The sequence below is a fragment of the Macaca nemestrina genome, chromosome 17 (assembly GCF_043159975.1).
Source record: "Macaca nemestrina isolate mMacNem1 chromosome 17, mMacNem.hap1, whole genome shotgun sequence".
NCBI classification, from domain to species: Eukaryota; Metazoa; Chordata; class Mammalia; order Primates; family Cercopithecidae; genus Macaca; species Macaca nemestrina.
Window position 1 is genome coordinate 443,206 of NC_092141.1, and position 19,849 is coordinate 463,054.

At 45.7% G+C, this 19,849-nt stretch overlaps 1 protein-coding gene and 1 pseudogene across 2 annotated transcripts in view; both read right to left on the bottom strand.

Annotated features, from left to right (window-relative positions):
* LOC139359406 (zinc finger protein 669-like) overlaps positions 1 to 19,849 on the bottom strand; it is a 152,300-nt gene that overhangs the window by 114,246 nt on the left and 18,205 nt on the right. For both annotated transcript variants that reach the window (XM_071082047.1, XM_071082048.1), the window contains exon 3: positions 12,878 to 13,674. In XM_071082047.1, coding sequence (XP_070938148.1) covers positions 12,878 to 13,674 — 797 coding nt within the window. The remainder of the gene's footprint in view (positions 1 to 12,877; positions 13,675 to 19,849) is intronic.
* On the bottom strand, positions 1,914 to 12,824 carry LOC139359407 (uncharacterized; annotated as a pseudogene).

Here is a 19,849-nt window from a genome sequence, read left to right on the forward strand (position 1 = left end):
TAAGAGATTAAGCAAACCATGAAAAGAAACCACTAACCACAGCTTCTCCAAAACAGAACTAAACTCCCTTTAGTTTGAATTGGAAAAGCAGAAGTGATGATCAGGATACAAAAAAAAAAAAAGAAATGACACAGTATCTGAACACAGGAGAATAATCAAGGGCCACTGTCTCTTCCTGTGTCAGTGGGAGCCTCGCATCTAAGCTGGATTTAGAAGGTTGCTACTTTGGACTGAAAGGTATCCCCAACCCTAGTTTATAAGCAAGTGGAGCAGAATGCTTCAATTATTTCAAGGTTTAGCGGTAAAGCTCTGTAACTCTCACAACCATTTTAATTGGTGTGAATTTTAAAGTGACTCAATCTGGTGGCTGGAGTATCTAACGGCTTAACCACGGGGTCACGTTGGAAAATTTTTCCAATTGCTTTTGTTTTTCCTACTGAAGATGCATTTGAACGTTCTTGTAGTTTGCAGTTGGCTGGTTCTGATGTTTGGTCCTGAGGAGGCCCAAGTATCCGTAGAGGAAGAATCTGAAACCTCAAGCCACTCGAGTGCTGTCTGGGCAGATGGAGACCCCAACCCAAGGGCCACTGACGGACTCAGCATGGGCACAGGGCTGCCCGACGCAATGGGCCACGTATTTGCTGCTTACAAAACAACATAAGCACACACCCCCAGGTGTGCACACACGCTCTGTACACATCTGTCCCTGTCAACACCAGCACACACCCCCACGTGTGCACACATGCTCTGTACACGCTCACGTCTGTCCATGCCAACAACAGCACACACCCTGAGGTGTGCACACACGCTCTGTACACATCTGTCCCTGCCAATGCCAGCACACATCCCCAAGGTGTGCACACACATTCCATACGCGCTCACATCTGTCCCTGCCAATGCCAGCATACACCGCCAAGGTGTGCACACACGCTCTGTACACACTCACATCCCTCCCTGCCAATATGAGCACACATTCCCAGGGGTGCACACAGGCTCTGCACGTACTCATGTCTGTCCCTGCAGCCTGAGTCAAACAGTCACAGAGAGGCAGAGGAGGAGGAAGAAGGATGTGATGGGTACTAAGGTCCTGGGCCGGTTCCCCTGCCTACCTCGGGAGAGACCCCTCATGTGATCCTGCCATCACTCACCCTTCCGCCTCCATCCTCCATCCTCCCACAGGGATCAGGAGGATGCCCACTGCACAGAGCTGTGATGAGCATGAACAGAAGATGGCAGGAGCTCACGCCAAGGTGCTGAGCACGGGGCCTACGGAGTGCTTCTTTCTGCTGTGGCTGACATCATCAAACAAGAGACTGACACAGCTTCTGCAGAGAATGTCACTTGCTGAGAAACTGAAACGTGTGACCTAGGAGCCTGTGAAGGTCTAAGAACAAACCAACAAACCAAACGGTTTTGTTTGTTTTTCAAACACCATAGCCTGTTTTTTCTTTTTTTTCATGCTCTACCTTGGGTATCATTTAGTGAAACTGAAACGTGTGACCTAGGAGCCTGTGAAGGTCTAATAACAAACCAACAAACCAAACGGTTTTGTTTGTTTTTCAAACACCATAGCCTGTTTTTTCTTTCTTTTCATGCTCTACCTTGGGTATCATTTAGTTAAATTTCAAAGTAAGTCCAATAAATACACAAAATCACAGGACTGAGCATGGAGCATTGTTTCACTTCATGTCCTCCAGCCTTTAGGACACATTAAGGAAAGACATGATTCCAGGATTCCCATTAGAAAGGCTACCCTGAGGCACCTGCTGGGGCAGCCAAATTGCAGCTGTTGATGCTGCCCCCAAGCTGCTTGGATGAAGCAGAAGATTCCGGAGGTCTCCTCTCTTCTGCCCCTTGTCCAGGAGAGAAGGTGGGGGGAGAAAAGTGAGAGAAGATAGGAAGAAGGAGGGGGGAAGGAGGGAGAGAGGAGGGAGAGAGGAGGGGGGAGGGAGGGATGGAGGAGGGAGGGAGGAGGGGCATGTTCCATCCACCAAGGCAGCTACACTGCAGAGCGAATGGAGGGTGTGTTGCCTCTCAGGACAGCAAGTTCAAGCTGTTTATAATTGTTAGCGTAAACAGTGACCAGCTGAGGACAGGGCTGTCATTGGAGTTGACGTTTTATTTTCATAGTTGATATTGGGGACCTGGACCTAAAGCAGCGTGCCTTGCCCTTTTGCCAGATGGGCCTATGCTTCTCTATACTTGAGTCTATTTGACTAAATACCCGATATTGACTAGGAATTATGACGTGTAGGATACCCCTTACCACAGTAACGTCAAACTCATATTCTAAATGCAATTTATTCAGGGACTGGCTTCTAACTCTGGGTGGGAATGTTAAGCTCAGTCCAGTTCAATTCAGTAAGCATTTATCAAGAAACTCCTAGACCAAGAGCTCTGTTAGACACTGGGTATGGGGTGATGGGGATACGAAGATGTGAAATTAGAACTCGAGAAGCTCAAATGCTTCCATTTAATTCCCTAATGCAATTACTAAGCTTCAACCTGATGGCTGTAATGTCTAAATTCACTTTTTGTTTATTCCAGTTCTACATAACAAAGCATAAATAATCACAGAGGAATGATTCTGTGTTGGACTATTCAGTGGACAGAGAAGAGCATTCTGACCAGTGTGAGACACTGTCTCCGTTCCCAGGGAGCCCGTGAGGTGGCTGCACAGAGCACACGCGTGAAGATTCAGGAGCACGAGCGTCAGGTGATGGGAGGGGCACGGAGGCAGCACCAGAAAGATGCCTGCCGAGGGGCTGCTGCAGCCAGCCTGGCCGGGAAGGTCACGGGAGTGGGCACAGGCATCTCCCTCCAGCCGCACTTGGTTTTCAAGAGGACACATGCAGGGAAGGGGATGACACCGAAATGCTGTGGCGCTGAGGGAAGCAGAGGAGGGACACAGGGCCAAGGGCTGGCCACCATCCCTTGCGTCCCTGCCTCTATGATCGCTGTCAAAATCAGCCCCAACGGGGAGAAGTGAGATGGGTGAAAGAGGTGGACAGACTTGGCTTCCATGGAATTCACAGATTCCAGTCATTAAAAATCCCTTCTGAGTTTTCATCTGGAAAACTTTGCAAATGTATTTAGCGACAAGAGGCAGAAGATGAAGCCAACACAGTTGGGCTCAAACCGCCGCCCTTCTCCTTCTCTCTGCATCCAGGACCCGCCCTGAGCCCCTGAGTGCGAGGACCCGGAGCTGCCCAGCCCAAGGGAGCGGCCCCTGACCAGAGGAGGGAGCCGCACAGCGGGGCCCCCAACACGTGGATGGCAGGATCTGTGCTATGTCAGTCCCAGGGCCCCAAGCAGAGAAGGCCTGGGGCTCCCAGCTAAAGTTTTGCTCTCTCCTCTGTCACCAAAGTCGAGAAGGACTGAGTGAGACCAACGTCGGACCTGCTGGCTCCTCGGTGGCTGCCGATGTTGCCCTCAGGCTGCGGGTGAAACCCTCTAGGGAAGCCGAGACAGTGGCTAGAATCACAGCCACGAGTGTTCCTGGGGCCCTAAAACACAAGCGCAGCCTGAGGAAGGCAGCGCCCGCTCAGATCCCCGTCCAGGCTTGTGTGCCACACTCGAGAGGCACACGGCACCAGAACATGGCGCTTTAAGTGACTTTGTGGGGTGTAGGAACACAAAGTGGGGCCTCGAGTGGCTCAGAAGTCACTCCCACCAGCCCACGGGGACTCGGGCGGCCCCTCTGGATGTGGCTGGCGTCTCTCCAGGGCGGGCTCCAAAGTCCTATGGAGGAGGTGAGTGTCGGTCTTGCTCTGAGGAAGGACCCTGACAAGTATCCTGAACACGCGGGCACACAGCTGGCTGACTTATCTGAAGGGACCTGTTGAGCCACTAGCCAGGGAAGGCTGGAAAGAACTCGACTAACACACGATCCCTGCCCAGGCGCCCACCTGGGCCGCCCACGAGAAAACTAGGGAAGCTGTGAAGACGGAGGTGTGCAAGGGGCTGGGAGAACCCTGGGAGAAGCCGCACTGGGGACAGGGAGGGACGGAGGGCTGTGCCCCACAAGCAAACGAGGGAGGCGCTCAGTGCCATGAAGACCCCGCTGCACCCACAGCTGCAGGCCTGGCTGGCAGCATGACCGTGGCTTCAGGCGCGGGCCCAGGAGCACGTGTGTTTGGCAGGAGCTGCCCTCCTGGAGCCGCACTACGGGTACCGTCATTTTAGAGGCAGGTACCTGATATCAAGGATGACAATCCACCATGCCACCCTGAATTACAGCCATGTCCTCAGCGGGTCACTATTTACGCTGACAATTACAAAGAGTTTGAACTCGCTGTCCCAAGAGGCAACAAGCCCTTCATTATCACGGCCGCAAGCCTCTGTGCGGCCCTCCTCCCCCTCCGCTTCCCGTCGGGGCAACCTGAAGTCCCATGACAGTGACTCAGAGCCAGCCCAGTAGCTTCAGTGCAGGAAAAATCACAAAAACTCAAACACACCCTAAACATGGGCAGTTGGTAGGAGCTGATTCCTAAATAAAACCTGTTCGGAGGCTTTCTGGGCTAGCACAGCTCTGATAACAGGCTTGCGCTTTTTGCTCCCCCTGAAGGGCGGCGAGGAGGCCGGACTCTGCCATTCTGCAGGCTCCAATACATGGAGCCTGCCCTGTGGCATCGGTGGCATGTGCCAGACAGTGTGACCGTCGCCCTCAGTGAACACTCGGCACAGCAGAGCAGGCTTGGGGAAGAACAGAAAGTGACCTCTAAGCCTGCAGAAGACACTAAGCCACACACGGCCTCACGTGCACTGCGTGTCAATCACGGCCGAAGCAGGAATGAGCTCTTAATAGTTCCAGTAAATGCAAAGGCCGCCCTGGAAAACTGCGTGAACCTTTCTGACAACTCACAGGTAGGTAGCTACTGCCTGAGACACGAAGGTAAAGAATTCACCTGAAACTGCATATTATAAAACTTATTTTTAAATGATGGCACTTAATTTGAAAGACTCCCAAAGAATACTGCATTAGAAAGTGACACAGTGAAACCGTGAAGCTGACCACAGGAGTCCCTGGAAATCTCACCAAATGTTGTGTCAAAACTGGGAAACAGAAGAACCGCACCTGATGAAACATTCGATTAATCACTCGAGTCCTCCCCACATACGAAGCTATGTTAAAAAGTGTTCCAAAGGTGGAGAGGATGATATTTCTTCCGATTTCGCAGGGGATGTACACCACCCCTGCAATATGGTTCCTAACATCCAGGGGGCGAGAGGATGATATTAGTCTCAATATTGCAGGAGGTGTACACTCCCTAGTGACATTGTTCCTAATATCCAGGGAAGTAGAGGAAGATATCACTCCCAATAGAGCAGGGAGTGTACACCCCTTCTGTGACATTGCTCCTAATAGCCAGCGGGGGAGAGGAAGATATTACTCCCAGTATTGCAGGGGATGCACACCCCCTTGTGATATTGTTCCCTATATCCTGGGAGGGAGACGATGATACTCGTGGCAATATCGCAGGGGGTGTACATATCCACTGTGATAGTGTTCCGAATATCCAGAGGGAGAGAAAATGATGTGACTCCCAATATCACAGGGTGTGTACATCCTCCTGTGATATTGTTTCTTATATTCAGGGAGAGAGGATGATATTACTCCCAATATCGCAGTGGTTATACACACCTCCTGCGATATTGTTCCTAATATCCCGAAAGGGAGAGCAACATATTTCTCTCAATATGGCAGGGGGTGTACACCTCCTTTGTAATATTGTTCTTAATATCCATGATGGGAGAGGATGATATGACTCCCAATATCGCAAGAAGTGTACAGTAGCCTGTGATACAGTTCCTAACGTCTAGGTGGGGAGAGGATGACATTACTGCTCATATCGCATGTGTTGTAAAACTCCTTTGATATTTTGCCTACAATCCTGAAGGGAGAGGGTGATATTGCTCCCAATATCGAAGAAGGCGTACACCCCCCCTGTGACACTACACCCAATATCCACGTTGGAAGACGAAGACATTACGCCCAATATCGCAGGGCATGTACACCCACCCTGGGATATTGTTCCTTATATTGAGAGGGGGAGAAGATGCTATTGCTCCCAATAACGCAGGGGCTGTGGCGGTACACCCCTCCTGTTATATTGTTCTTAATATCCTAGGGAAGCGAGGATGATACTACACCCAGTATCGCAGGGGGTGTACACCCACCCAGTGATATTGTTCTTAATGTACTCCACCTCCCACCACCAGGGATATCGGTCCTAATATCCAGGGGAAGAGAGGATAACATTATGCCCTATATCAGAGGGGAGTGTACACACCCTCTGTGATGTTGTTCCTAGTATCCAAAGGTAGAGACGATGATATTACTGGCCATATCGCAGGGGGTGTACACCCTTCTGTGATACTGTTTTTGACATTCAGTAGGGGAGAGGACAACATTAATCCTAATATCACAGAAGGTGTACAGACCCCTGTGATGTAGACCCTAATGTACAGGGGAAAGAGAAGACTATTGCTCTCAATATCACAGGGGCTGTAACCACCCTGCCCCCTGTATATTGTTCCTAATATGCAGAGGGGTGGAGGCTCATAGTACTCCCAATACCCGAGAAGATGCACACACACCTGTGATAGAGTTCCTAATATCCAGCGGGAAAGAGGCTGATTTTACTTTCGATATCGCAGTGGGTGTACACAGCCCCCAACCCTAGGATATCGTTCCTAATATCCAGGCGGGAAGAAGATGACATGGCTGACAATATCGAAGTGGGTGGACACTTCTTCAGTGATATGGTTCCTCTTATTCAGGGGGTGAGTGGATAATACTACTCCCAATAAAGTAGGAACCATACAGCCACCTTGGGATTTTGTCCTTAATAACCACAGGGGAGAGGTGATATTACTACCAGTATTGCAAGGGGTGTACACCCCTCCTGTGATACTGTTTCTTATATCCAGGAAAGGAGAAGATGGTGTTAGTACCAATATTGAAGGGATGGACAGCTGCCATGGGATATTGTTCTAAAGATACAGGTTGAAAGAAAATGAGATTCCATCCAATATAACAAGGGGTGTATACCCCGCCTGTGATATGAATCCTAAAACCTAAAAGAAGAGAGAATGACATTGCTTCCAAAAACACACAGGGTGTACACCCACCCTGTGATATTGTTCCTGTCATCTAAAGGAAGAGATGATGATACTACTCCCACTACCGCCAACCAACTACCACTTCTTTAAGCATCTTGACAACTTTTTGCAGGGAAAACAAGTACACAACCAGCAGGATGCAGAAAATGCTTTTCAAGAGTTCATCCAACCCTGAAAGCACAGAATAAACAAGTTTATTTCTCATTGGCAAAAATGCATTCATTGTAATGGTTTCTTTTCTTTTTCCTTTTTTTTTTTTTTTTTTTTTCCACAGAGTCTCACTCTGTCACCCAGGCCAGAGTGCAAAGGTGCAATCTCGGCTCACCGCAACTTCTGCCTCCTGGGTTCAAGAGATTCTCCTGCCTCAGCCTCTTGAGTAGCTGGGATTACAGACACATGCCACCACTCCCGGCTACTTTTTGTCTTTTTAGTAGAGACGGGATTTCACCATGTTGGTCAGGCTGGTCTCAAACTCCTGACCTCCTGATCCGCCTGCCTCAGCCTCCCAAAGTGCTGGGATTACAGGCGTGAGCCACTGTGCCCAGCCCATTGTAATGGGTTCTATTTTGATTAATAAAGATGTGTTGCAGCCTAGTTATACAAATTTAAAATTCATGGTCCAAAACCATAATTACTTTTGCACCAACCTAATACTTTAAGAATTAAAAGAAGCCTTTATATTAGAGAGCCCATGGATGATAAAATCATAAAGAATATTACAATCTCCATAACCCACAAACTTGGTAACTTAGACCAACTGGATGAATTAAAAGACACAATCTATTAATACTAAAACACAGGAGAAATAGGTAATCTATATATATTGATATCTATTAATAAAATGGAATCAATACCTAATAACCTTACAGAAAACTTATATATTCCATAAATCTGACATTCTGTCATGTTATTCTAACTGGTGGGATTCAGGGATTTCCATTTTGATAAGAACATAGGTGAGTCTCACACACTTAATTTTAGTGCTCATTGGTCAGAAAAGCCATGTCCATTATAGGATACTGCGGAGCAATGCGTTATGGAGAATTTAGGCAAGATAATATGATTTTCAGAGTTAAAGGAAGACAACCTGATTTATGTACAGTAATTCCTCATAATATCATAGGGGATACCATATTTAAACTTTGGGGTATCCCGAGGTATAATTCTTATTTGAGCCACCTGTGAATTTCAGACACGGAGGCTTCCCAACTTTGGTGGCTTTCAATAAATGTGGAAGTTAACTCACAACCTATTTTGTGGAGGCATAAAATTCAATGAGCACTCATTTAACCTTTTATTTTAAATATTATTTTTGTAAACTTGCATTTCCAATTAGTTGAAATTTTTAACCTATTTCAGTTCTTATCCACTTTTTTCGCCCCCCCTGAGATGGAGTCTTGCCCTGTCACCTAGGCTGGAGTGCAGTGGCATTGTCTCGACTCACTGTAACCTCCGCCTCCCAGGTTCAAGGGATTCTCCTGCCTCAGCCTCCCAAGTAGCTGGGATTACAGGTGCCTGCCACCACGCCCAGCTAATTTTTGTATTTTTAGTAGAGATGGCCCTTCCCCATGTTAGTCAGGCTGGTCTTGAACCCCTGACCTTGTGATCTGCCCACCTCGGCCTCCCAAAGTGCTCGGATTACAGGCCTGAGCCACCGCACCCAGCCTCTCCACTCTTTTTAGGTGGAGGGGAGTAAGGGTTTCTTGGAATTAGGAGGAACTCCCATGTACCCAACCCATTTGGGTAAATTTCTTCCTTCAGAGTTTTTCAAATCAGCATCACCTTTGTTAAAGGCCTCCCACATGGTAATAATTGTGCTATAGGGTTTTATAAACATGAAGTCTATGTTTGGCTGAATGAACCTCCTTGCTGTGGCACAAAGGGGCCATAGGTGTTTTCACCAATTATGAAGCGGGTTCACTGTGCAATGGCTACCAACTTTTCTGAGTACAACGAGGCCAAATACATTCATAGATAAATTCCATGAAGTGAATTTATTACTTACAAATAGCAAACAAAAGACAACAGAAGTCTAGGATTCAATATGAACCACTACCACAAGATCAGGAAGGCTACCCAGAGCAGATGGATGGAGTTTTGACTATAAATGCTTCACTTGCACTACAACTGAGGGACCCCAGAAAGAAGCCCACATTGGGTTTTCTCCCAGGATGTGGTTTGCTGGACACAAGCGTTAAAGGCAATTCCGTTTCGAGCAGGGCCTATAACAGAGGCTGGGCTGTTCTGACCAATGTCACTTGTTTATCAGGATATTGCCTTCCCAGCATACCATACAGTTATCTTGAGAACTACCAGTAAGAAAGGGAGGAAAATGGCTCTGCACCCTTAAAACTGAAGGATCAGGATATTTGCTGTGACAGAGGCACAGACAGTAGTGACAGAGTGTTCTTGTGAGCCATCTACTAGTTCTCTTAACCGGAGCGTGGCACCAGACCGCTTTTCTATTTCCTTTCAATGGAAACTATTTCAGAATATTTTGAATTTCTACATCTATAGAGTTGTGGCACATGATCACTGGCAGTGTAGACTCTCTGCATGGTTAAAGGAAAGAGTTCAGAAGCCCATCAACCCACATTGGAGGAGACCACCTAATCCTCCAGAGAGTGTCACTCCATCTTCCTGGGGTTAGCTCCACATGCAGTAAGGCCACTATAACTAAGGCCGTCAAGACTTGCAGTCCGAAGATGAGACTTTTGACATGCTGATAAGCAGCAGTGATAAGAAAAGCCCACACACTGGTCAGGAATTTTTCAATGAAAGCAGCTGAGACGCTTCTTCATATGCTTCGGTAGGGGCTAATATCAAACTATTTCTTCCCATTTTCTTTACTCAGCAGTGCCTGAACCATGAGGCACCATAGATGTACATCTCATCAGGAGGGTGTATGGTACAGCAGCAAGGGGAGCAGCAGCACAAGAAACAAACAAGGCCACTACTTCTGCTTACATAATAACTATTGTCTTGGAGTGTAAAATAATTAATAATGTTCACATGGCTGCCCTAAGCACACAGAGATGGTGACCAGAGCAGATGCAGGGACTACAGACATACAGCCTGATTCTTGCTAATTAGGACTTATGTGTTGGCTTACGTGCTGTGCTTTTGTGCATTCATAAGCCAGGGCCTCAAAACTGCCTGCTAAGCACAGGCCAAAGGTCATGCTGCGGTGCAGTTAAACATTGATGTCTAGGAGATGAGAGCATTTTAGTGTGGAAGAAGATGACAACACCTGAAGACCACAAAACACTGTGCAGACCAAAGGGAACGCCCATCGTCAGCTCACGGTTCTGACCCAGGTGACTGCTGATGTGTTACGGAACAGTCAGCCCACAGCAGGTAGGTCAAGTTGAGCTGGTGTCCTGCATGAAGGCCGGTCCATTCCATTCGTGTTGCCAATTGTTTCAATAGCGTCTCATGCACCCCACTGGTGAGGAAGGAATTAGCACCCTACGTTTACTGGCACTGTTAAACATATAACATCTATTACAGATAAGCCAGATATCAGTTATTAATTACATACAGGAGGATGGTGTAAGCTCTCACAGGCCCAAACAGGGATTAACTTGAGCGTAGAGAGTGGTATAGCATTTTAAAAGTGAGGATATTCCTTTTTTTTTTTTTTTTTTTTGACACAGAATCTCGCTCTGTCACCCTTGCTGGAATGCGGTGGTGTGATCTCGGCGCAATGCAAGCTCCGTCTCCTGGGTAAACTGTATGTACTTAGGAATTAATACCAACTCATTATTAGCAAAAACTAAATATCTTTACATCAAGAGTAGTTTTTCATTTAATAAAAATAGGTGGGATGTGTATAATGGACAAGGGATAATCAAAATTTGCCAAATGAGGCTAGTAAGACAATCCCAAGAATTCACAATCATTATTCACTGGTCCATTAATCACAGGACAATACATACAAATGAAACTTACCTGACCGGGCGCAGTGGCTCATGCCTGTAATCCCAGCGCTTTGGGAGGCCGAGGCGGGCAAATCATGAGGTCAGGAGTTCAAGACCAGCCTAGCCAACATGGTGAAACCCTGTCTCTACTAAAAATACAAAGAATTAGCTGGATGTAGTGGCGTTCACCTGTAGTCCCAGCTACTCGGAAGGCTAAGGCAGGAGAATCGCTTAAACCCAGGGGGCGGAGGTTGCAGTGAGCCGAGATCGAACCACTGCACTCTAGCCTGGGCAACAGAGTGAGGCTCCATCTCAAAAAGAAATAATAATGAAATAAAAAAATTAAACTTACCTACATATTAGAAAAACATCCAAATTCAACCATGAATCCAGCACATTATCAAATGAATAGACAAAAATTCTACCAACAAACTGAAGAAAATATCATCTATGAAATTCAAGTACTACTGCTTAAAGAACATTTACAGAACTCTCACCTCAAGGTTTCCCCGCAAAATAAGGTGAAATGCATACTCAAGACTCTTTAAGAATGGGCCACTGATAAAAACAATATACTTGTAACTTGTGTAACATTTCATAGATTTTTTTCAAGCACTGCACGATAATTAATTTGCATCAGGCTTTCCAAATTAGAAAAGCTTCACTTACAGAACTTCTTTCTCGTGGGAGTTTTCACACGGCTTTTCAAGTAAATGTTAAAACTGAAAATATTCTTGCAGTTTCTAAACTATTAGAGTTTTAATCCTGTGTACGTTCTTGTATTTACAAGGTCCAGCCAGCTACAGCGTGCATTTTCATATGTCCTTGAGTGGGTATGAGAGAAATGAAACACTCAAACATTCTGGACATTCATAGGGTTTTTCTCAGGAATGAGCTGATGTCTTCAAATGGAACTAATACAACCGAAGGCCTTACCATAAATTTAAATTCAAAACCTTTTCTCCACTCTGACCCCTCCCAAATCTTCAGGAAAATCTGAAGTCTTGACCACATTTCCTACATTCTTAAGGTTTCTCTGCAGTGTGAGCTCTTTCATGTTTATGAGGGAATGGGAAAGAGTAAATGTTTTACCACATTTCTTACATTCAAGGGGTCTTATTTATTTATTTATTTTTGAGATGGAGTCTCACTCTGTCGCCAGGCTGGAGTGCAGTGGCACAATCTCAGCTCCCTGCAACCTCCGCCTCCTGGGTTCAAGTGATTCTCCTGCCTCAGCCTCCTGAGTAGCTGGGATTACAAGCATATGCTACCACACCCAGCTATTTTTGTATTTTTAGTAGAGACGAGGTTTCACCATGTTGGCCAGGATGGTCTCCATCTCCTGACCTCGTGATCCGCATGCACAGAGCTTCCCCCCAAGCCCCTGTGGCCTTTTATGTCCTTGAAAAAGAACTAAGGCAACTGAAATGTGCCACCATGCCCAGCTAATTATTTTCTTTGTTTTTGTTTTGAGACGGAGTCTGCTTCTGTCGCCCAAGCTGGAGCGCAGTGGTGCGATCTCGGCTCACTGCAAGCTCCGCCTCCCAGGTTCACGCCATTCTCCTGCCTCAGCCTCCCGAGTAGGTGGCATGAGCCACCGGGCCTGGCTTTTATTTTTTGTAGAGACAGGGTTTCATCACGATGCCCAGGCTGTTTCACATTGTTTTAATCCAGGCTGGTTATGAACTCCTGGGCTCAAGCAATACACACACCTTGGCCTCCCAAAGTGCTGGGATTATAGGCTGAGTCACTACACCCAACCTCTATATCATGACTTCTTTAGTGGCGCATAAGGTAGCTGGAATGAGTGTAGGCTTTACCGCATCTCTTACATTCATAGGGTTTTTCTCCAGTATGAATTCTTTCGTGGAGGTGAAGGGAACTGAGGCGACTGAAGGCTTGGTCACATTGTTTACATTCATAGGGTTTCTCTCCAGTATGAGTACTTCTATGGTTACAAAGGGAACTCAAACAACTAAAGGCTTTGCCACATTGTTTACATTCATAGGGTCTCTCTCCAGTATGAATGCTTCCATGGTCATGAAGGGAAGTGGAACAGCTGAAGGCTTTATCACATTTGGTACATCTCTCTCCAGTGTGAGTCCTTTCATGCATCTTAAAACAAGAAAATCTGAGTGTTTTCCCACATTCCTTACATTCGTAGGGTTTCTCTCCAGTGTGAGTTCGTCCATGTATTAGACAAGAACCGGAAACAGTGAACGCTTTACCACATTGTTTACATTTATAGGGTTTTTCTCCTGTGTGAGTTCTCTGATGTCTTTCAACTGAATTGAGAAAATGAAAAGCTTTCCCACATATCATACATTTATAAGCTGGATTTCCACTGTGCATTATCCTGTGTCTTCTAACACCTGGAACAGAAACAAAGAGTTTCCCACACTGTTCACATTTATATTGCTTCTCTCCATATGGTTTGTATCCTGAGTGAGCTAGGATGTGCCTATTAAGGAGGGAATGATGTACAAAGACTTTTCCACAAATACTGCATTCACATTGTTTTAATCCAGTAGAAATGTTCTCATTCAGATCAAGATTTGGAATGTGGCTGACAGCTTGTCCATACTGACTACCTTCTTTGCTTTCACACAGTCTCTGTACCATATGATTTCTGTAAAAAAAATGACAAGCACATTACTATTGGTTGGTTTAATAACTTTCTACTCATTCATAGGTCTTCGACTTACACTGCTACCAATACTAGAGAAAATGCATTTTTGTTTTGTTTTGTTTTTGTTTTTGTGCCATGACTGAATTATTTGAAAGTAAATGGGCTACTACTGAAAACACAGCTACCACCTACATGGCTATGACCAAAATAGTAACATTCATATATACAATTTTGTAGTACTATTTTCAAGTAAACTGTTTTCCAAACACTGACTGCTACACTGATGTATGTTACATTTTGGGTGAAATTTTTCTAAAAGGAAATGAATTTCAAGTGACTCTCATTTGCTTTGATTGCTTGTTTTTAAATTCATGACATGCTAAGATTCCTTCAGAGGACTTTATTTCCTCTTCTTGGTGCAAATTATCTTCTATCTTTCCCGTTTTTTGAAGTGATCTTCAATATTCTGGTCTTTCCGTTTTTTCCTAAAATGCAGATGCACAAAATTATCATGAATTATTTCAAACTATAGAAACATTACTAGATTTCATGTTCATTGTACACAGTGCCCATGCCTGATTTATTCACCAAATCATTCCCTTGCCCCATTCCAAATCACAAATAGCACTGATGATAGGGAAATACTTCTGTAATTAAGTGAAATGTGTTGTCATTCTTAGCTACAGAAGCCAGGTTCCTGCAGGTTTCCTGCATCACTTCTCTGTAGAGATTCTTCTGAGAAGAATCTAGCAAAGCCCATTCCTGCTGGGTAAAGTTCACAGCCACATCCTCAAAAGCCATGGAGTCCTAAAACATTCCACATATGTGGATAGAAGGATGAGTGAGACTGAGAGCACTGGGAATGTATACTCAATTCATAAGCTGTTTACATGATTCTAAAATTTCCAAGCATTTATTCTATGACTTGATTGTCACAACTCTTACTCTGTTCACACATACTCCCTCCCACACAGCAGTACTAATGCTAGAATTGAACTATTCAAAAAGTCAACAGCAAAGTAGAAACACCCATCTCATTAGAGAATCCAGGGAGTGAGATTACGATATGCTGCTAGGAGTTACCTTTTAACTTCACTTTGTACATTTCTAGTACCTGTCATACTAAAGTCCTACCTGATGTGCATAAGTGAATATTATCAGTCCTGAGACTACTTATTCTTAAAAATACCTGCTCGCAAAGTTCAATCTTTGTTTGTATTAGGAACTTACATTTTGAGAGGGATTCCACCAACCCAAGTAATAAGAATGACTCACTGCATCTAAATGGCTTATGCAGTATATTTTCCAAAACTTCTTCTGCTGAAAGTCTATTATTTTGTGTCACTGCAGTGGTGCTTAGGGAACCAGACACAAAAACACAGTCTGAACACTAAGTGTTCAATGAATTTCCCTGGTAGACAATATTTTACATGTGCTGTCACTTGTTAACTGTGGAAGTGAACCCATTCCACGTGATTACACCAAGAGAGAATAGGCTTATTAAATTTAATTGAGTAGTAAATAAAACCAATAATTGATATTTAACAATACTAATACAACAATTTTTCAAATTTCTATTGCACAATATCAAGGCAGAAAGGAATAAGAGGAAATAGGACACATGTTTTTTAAAATGACATTAATGTCACCACTTCCAGATGCTATTCCTGTGAAACCACATAAATTCCCAAATCAGGTAGTTTTAGGCAAGAAAAGCTACTCTTTCGTATGCAGTAAAAATGACCAATGTCTAATCATTTTTAGTCATCTAAAAAAAGAGTGATGGCTTGTCTAACATACTTCTAAGATTTTCAAGCAAAAATATTCAGGACAGCACAGTGTTAGCAAAGAGATGAGCAAGCAGACCAAAGGAAAAATAAAGTCTTAATGACCCAGCATCTATATGGAAAGTTGAGGAATGATAGAGTAGGCACTATAGAATAGAAAAAGAAATTACATGCACTTTAAAATATGAGGCAAACCAGGCTGGCATCTACTTGGGAAAATGCATTGCATTCTTCTCTATTCCATGAACAATAATCATCTTATTATATATTCAAATACAAAAGATAAAACCAGAATATTTTCAGAAGTCACAGGAAGATTTTTTTTTAATGAAGGATTAGGCAGAATTTTTTTTTATGTAAGAAAAAAGTGATAAAGGAACAGACAAACTCAAACATATTAAAATTTAGGGGATAAAAGGAAAATAGAGTGGGCCAGGCGTCGTGGCTCACGCCTGTAATCCCAGCACCTTGGGAGGCTGAGGCAGGGGATCACCTGAGGTTAGGAGGTTGAGACCAGTCTGGCCAACATGGCAAAAATCCCGTCTTTTTGTTGTTTGTTTGTTTATTTGTTTTTGAGACGGAGTCTCGCATTGTCCCTTGGGCTGGGGTGCAGTGGCAAGATCTTGGCTCACTGCAACCTCCATCTCCTGGGTTCAAGCAATTCTCTTGCCTCAGCCTCCCGAGTAGCTGGGATTACAGGTGCCTGCCACCACGCTCAGCTAATTTTTTCGTATTTTTAGTAGAGACAGGGTTTCACCATGTTGGCCAGGCTGCTCTGGAACTCCTGACCTCGTGATCCAACCACCTTGGCCTCCCAAAGGACTGGGATTACAGGCATAAGCCACCGTGCCAGGCCTAAAACCCTGTGTTTACTAAAAATATGAAAATTAGCTGGGTGTGGTGGTGGGTGCCTATAATCCCAGTTCCTCGGGAGGCTGACACAGGAGAATCACTTGAACTCGGGAGGCGGAGGTTACAGTAAGCAGAGATGGCGCCACTGCACTCTAGCCAGGCTACAGAGCAAGACAGCATCTCCAAAAAACAAAAAAAAACACTCAGACACCCAGATAAGAGGATACACATGTGTCCACTGTCATAAATTCTTCACCAAGCTACAAGAGGGGAACTGACATTTTGGTGAATCTTTATAAATCATCAATTTATCTAACACACTTTTATTTCACCAGTAGCATTTACAAAGCTAAGTCCTACAATTCCATTTGAAATTACCCTTAAAAAGAACAGAACTTTAAAACTTACTACACTCACTCTGGGGAAGAAATAAATACGAATTTTTAGCAAATGAAATACATCATTTTACCCTACCTCTTTGGAAATAGTATTTTTATCTTTCAAGCTGTACTGACAAAATGTATCTTACAGTCAGTGAAAGCCTGAAACTCAAATAAGAGGACAAGCCTTTTCAAGGTAACAAACTCAGGGAGAGGCAGTACTGACTCCAACGCAGACCTTTCTAAGTGTCACGGCAGGCCATTCTATCCCTTAGGACACCCATCCTGTTCAGTAAAGTACTCAATGACCACCTACGAGGCACTGGCACTGCTCTTTGTCCTCCTGTGTGCCTTAAGTGCATTTTAATATTCAGGTTCTTGCACATCCTCTCTGGGGTGGGTTTTCCTTGTCCTTTGGGACGGTTTTTCTCTCTTCACAGGTCTGAGGCAAGCTAGAGAGCAGAAATCATTTCTGCCTTTTCCTCTCAATATCAGCATCCAATTGGCAAACCATCAATGTGTCTTCGAGGAATAAAAACTCGGGCCAGAGGAATAATTTTAATGACCTAACTTTCATGACATTACATTGTATTGTCCATTAATTTTAATGTCCTAAAATTTTAATGACCCTAAGGGGTCACCATTTTAGATGAAACTATACCAGGAGATTCCTCTAAGGCCAAGAGCATCCAGCTGCTCCCCTGAGAGACTCTACCCCATACCTCAGGCTGTCCTTGGGGATGAGATGACCCCGGGGGCTGATACTCACTAGACCCTCCAATAGACATGGCCACTGTGGGTATCCTGGGTCATCCCCAGACAGTTCTAAAATGCCAGGACTAGGAAAAGACAGGAGAGTGGCTGAGGACACAACACCCTGTCAAGTTTTCACGGGGGGACCTCAACCTAAAGACATTTTGGTAATATGTACACTTAGGAAAGATGAAAAGAAGAGAGGTACAAAGATTTTTTTTACAGTAGAGTGTCAGATGATTTATTCTCCGCTTTCCTCTCATGTAAAATGTTTGGAAACAAAAATATTTTGGCCAAGGTGCCTCACGCCTGTAATCCCGGCGCTTTAGGAGGCCGAGGAGGGTGATCAATTAAGGTCAGGAGTTCGAAACCAACCTAGCCAACATGGCGAAACCCTGTCTCTACTAAACATACAAAAATTAGCTGGACGTGGTGGTGGCGCCTATAAGCCCAGCTACTTGGGAGGCTGAGGCAGGAGAATCGCTTGAACCCGGGAGTCAGAGGTTGCAGTGAGCTGAGACTGCATCATTGCACTCCAGCCTGGCGACAGGGTGAGACTCTGTCTCAAAAAAAAAGAAGAAGAAAAAAAAAAATATATATATATATATGTGTGTGTGTATACATATGTATGGTTTGCTTCCTCATTCACCTTATCAAAGCCTCTCATTTACGCCCCTCCCGTGGACCCCAAACCACAAACCATGACTGCGGTACCCGTTTATGAATCGCGTTTGCTCAAACACGCCGTTTAACGTTTTAACAAAGCCTCAGGTTAATTTTAGGGGGAGAAAGGTGGGACCGGAAGCTCCATGAACCACAGCTTCTCCCACGCTGGAACCCCGCTCACCGAGTCGGGGCTCTCCCGGATCACCCTCCCGTGGTCACCGCACTACCTGGGTGGGGGAGGCGCGGGGTTCCCGAGAGGGCTCCGGCCGGCGGAAGTGGCGCCCGCAGGTACAGACAGGACGCAGGGGTCCCGCTGCCCGCCCCGCCCGGCCCTGCACAGAAGGGGACTGAGGCCCGGCTGCGCCCGGCGACTCGGTCCGCAGGTTCCGCAGCCGATGGCTGGCTCCAGCAGGTTTCAACCAGCCCTCTTCCCCACTTCCGGAAGCCAGGCGCAGTCCACTCACCGTTCCTCGGCTTCCCGGGTGTCCCGGCGTCAGCTACACCCGCAGGTCACAGGGTGGCCGAGGCTGCTGCAGAGCCACCGGGCCTCCCACAGCCAGGAAGTAGCAGCGGAGACTCACAGGAAGAGCCTACCGTGGCGAGGGCGAGACAAAGCGCCCGCCAGCCGGATCCCGGAAGCCGCCCACTCCTTTCCGGCGGCGCGCCTGATTGACGGGCCCCCACTCCAACGTCCCTGATTGTCTGGGGCTTCAGGCCCCGCCCCCTCAGGCCCTGAGTGACAGGAGATTGCGATCTCACGTGAGGCTGGATGAGGCCAGAATGACCGTTTTGGCCTAGCGGTTTATAGGGGGTGCGTCCTTCCTGCGCTGGGATCTGACCACGCAAGGAGCACATTCGCATTTAACCTTGTATACAAGATTATGGCTATTTTGCGTAATAAGATATAAAATTGCAAGCAATATAATGGCAATTCTGTAACTGCCCAGTGGGTTCACCTTGCCCGCCACCTAGACAGAGCCGGTTTCTCAAGACGGGGGGAATAGCAATAGAGAAGGAGTAATTCACGCAGAGTCGGCTGTGCAGGAGACCGGAGATTTGATTTTTATTTTATTTTATTTCATTTCATTTCATTTTATTATTTCTGAAACAGAGTCTTGCTCTGTCGCCCAGGCTGGAGTGCAGCCTCGGAGTTTTATGATTATTCAAATCAGTCTCCCTGAGCATTTGGGGAAAAGAGTATTTAGAAAGTTTATTTTGCCAAGGTTGGGGATGCTTGTGCATGACACAGCCTCAGGGTGTCCTGATGACAGTTGCCCAAGGTGGTCAGAGCACAGCTTGGTTTTGTTGGAGATAAATGCTCGGTGACGAAAAGTGAAACTAGCACTTAAGCAAAAGTTTTCTCAGCAACGCAATTTACCTCTGTGGAAGCGTGCTGCTCGCATCAATCACAATCACAAGAGCACACGGAACAAAGAAAAGCAGGGGTTTTTATTCCTAATGCAATCCTTACCTCTGGCATGGGCTGGGGCCAGACCTCAAGATCTACACTGACCCCGTTGGCTATTTGTGAATACTTTCCCAAATAAGGAAGGGGGAAGGGAGTCGTGAGTTACAACGGTGGGACGTGTGGTTTGGAAGGGAGAAATGGGTGCAGAGCAGGTAACCAAGGGAACAGATGTGAGTTATTGATTAGAACTGACGGGGGGAAGGTTGTTTACAGTAACTAAGGGCAAGGAGGCATGGAGAACAAGAAAGTTGAGTTCGAGAACAAAACAC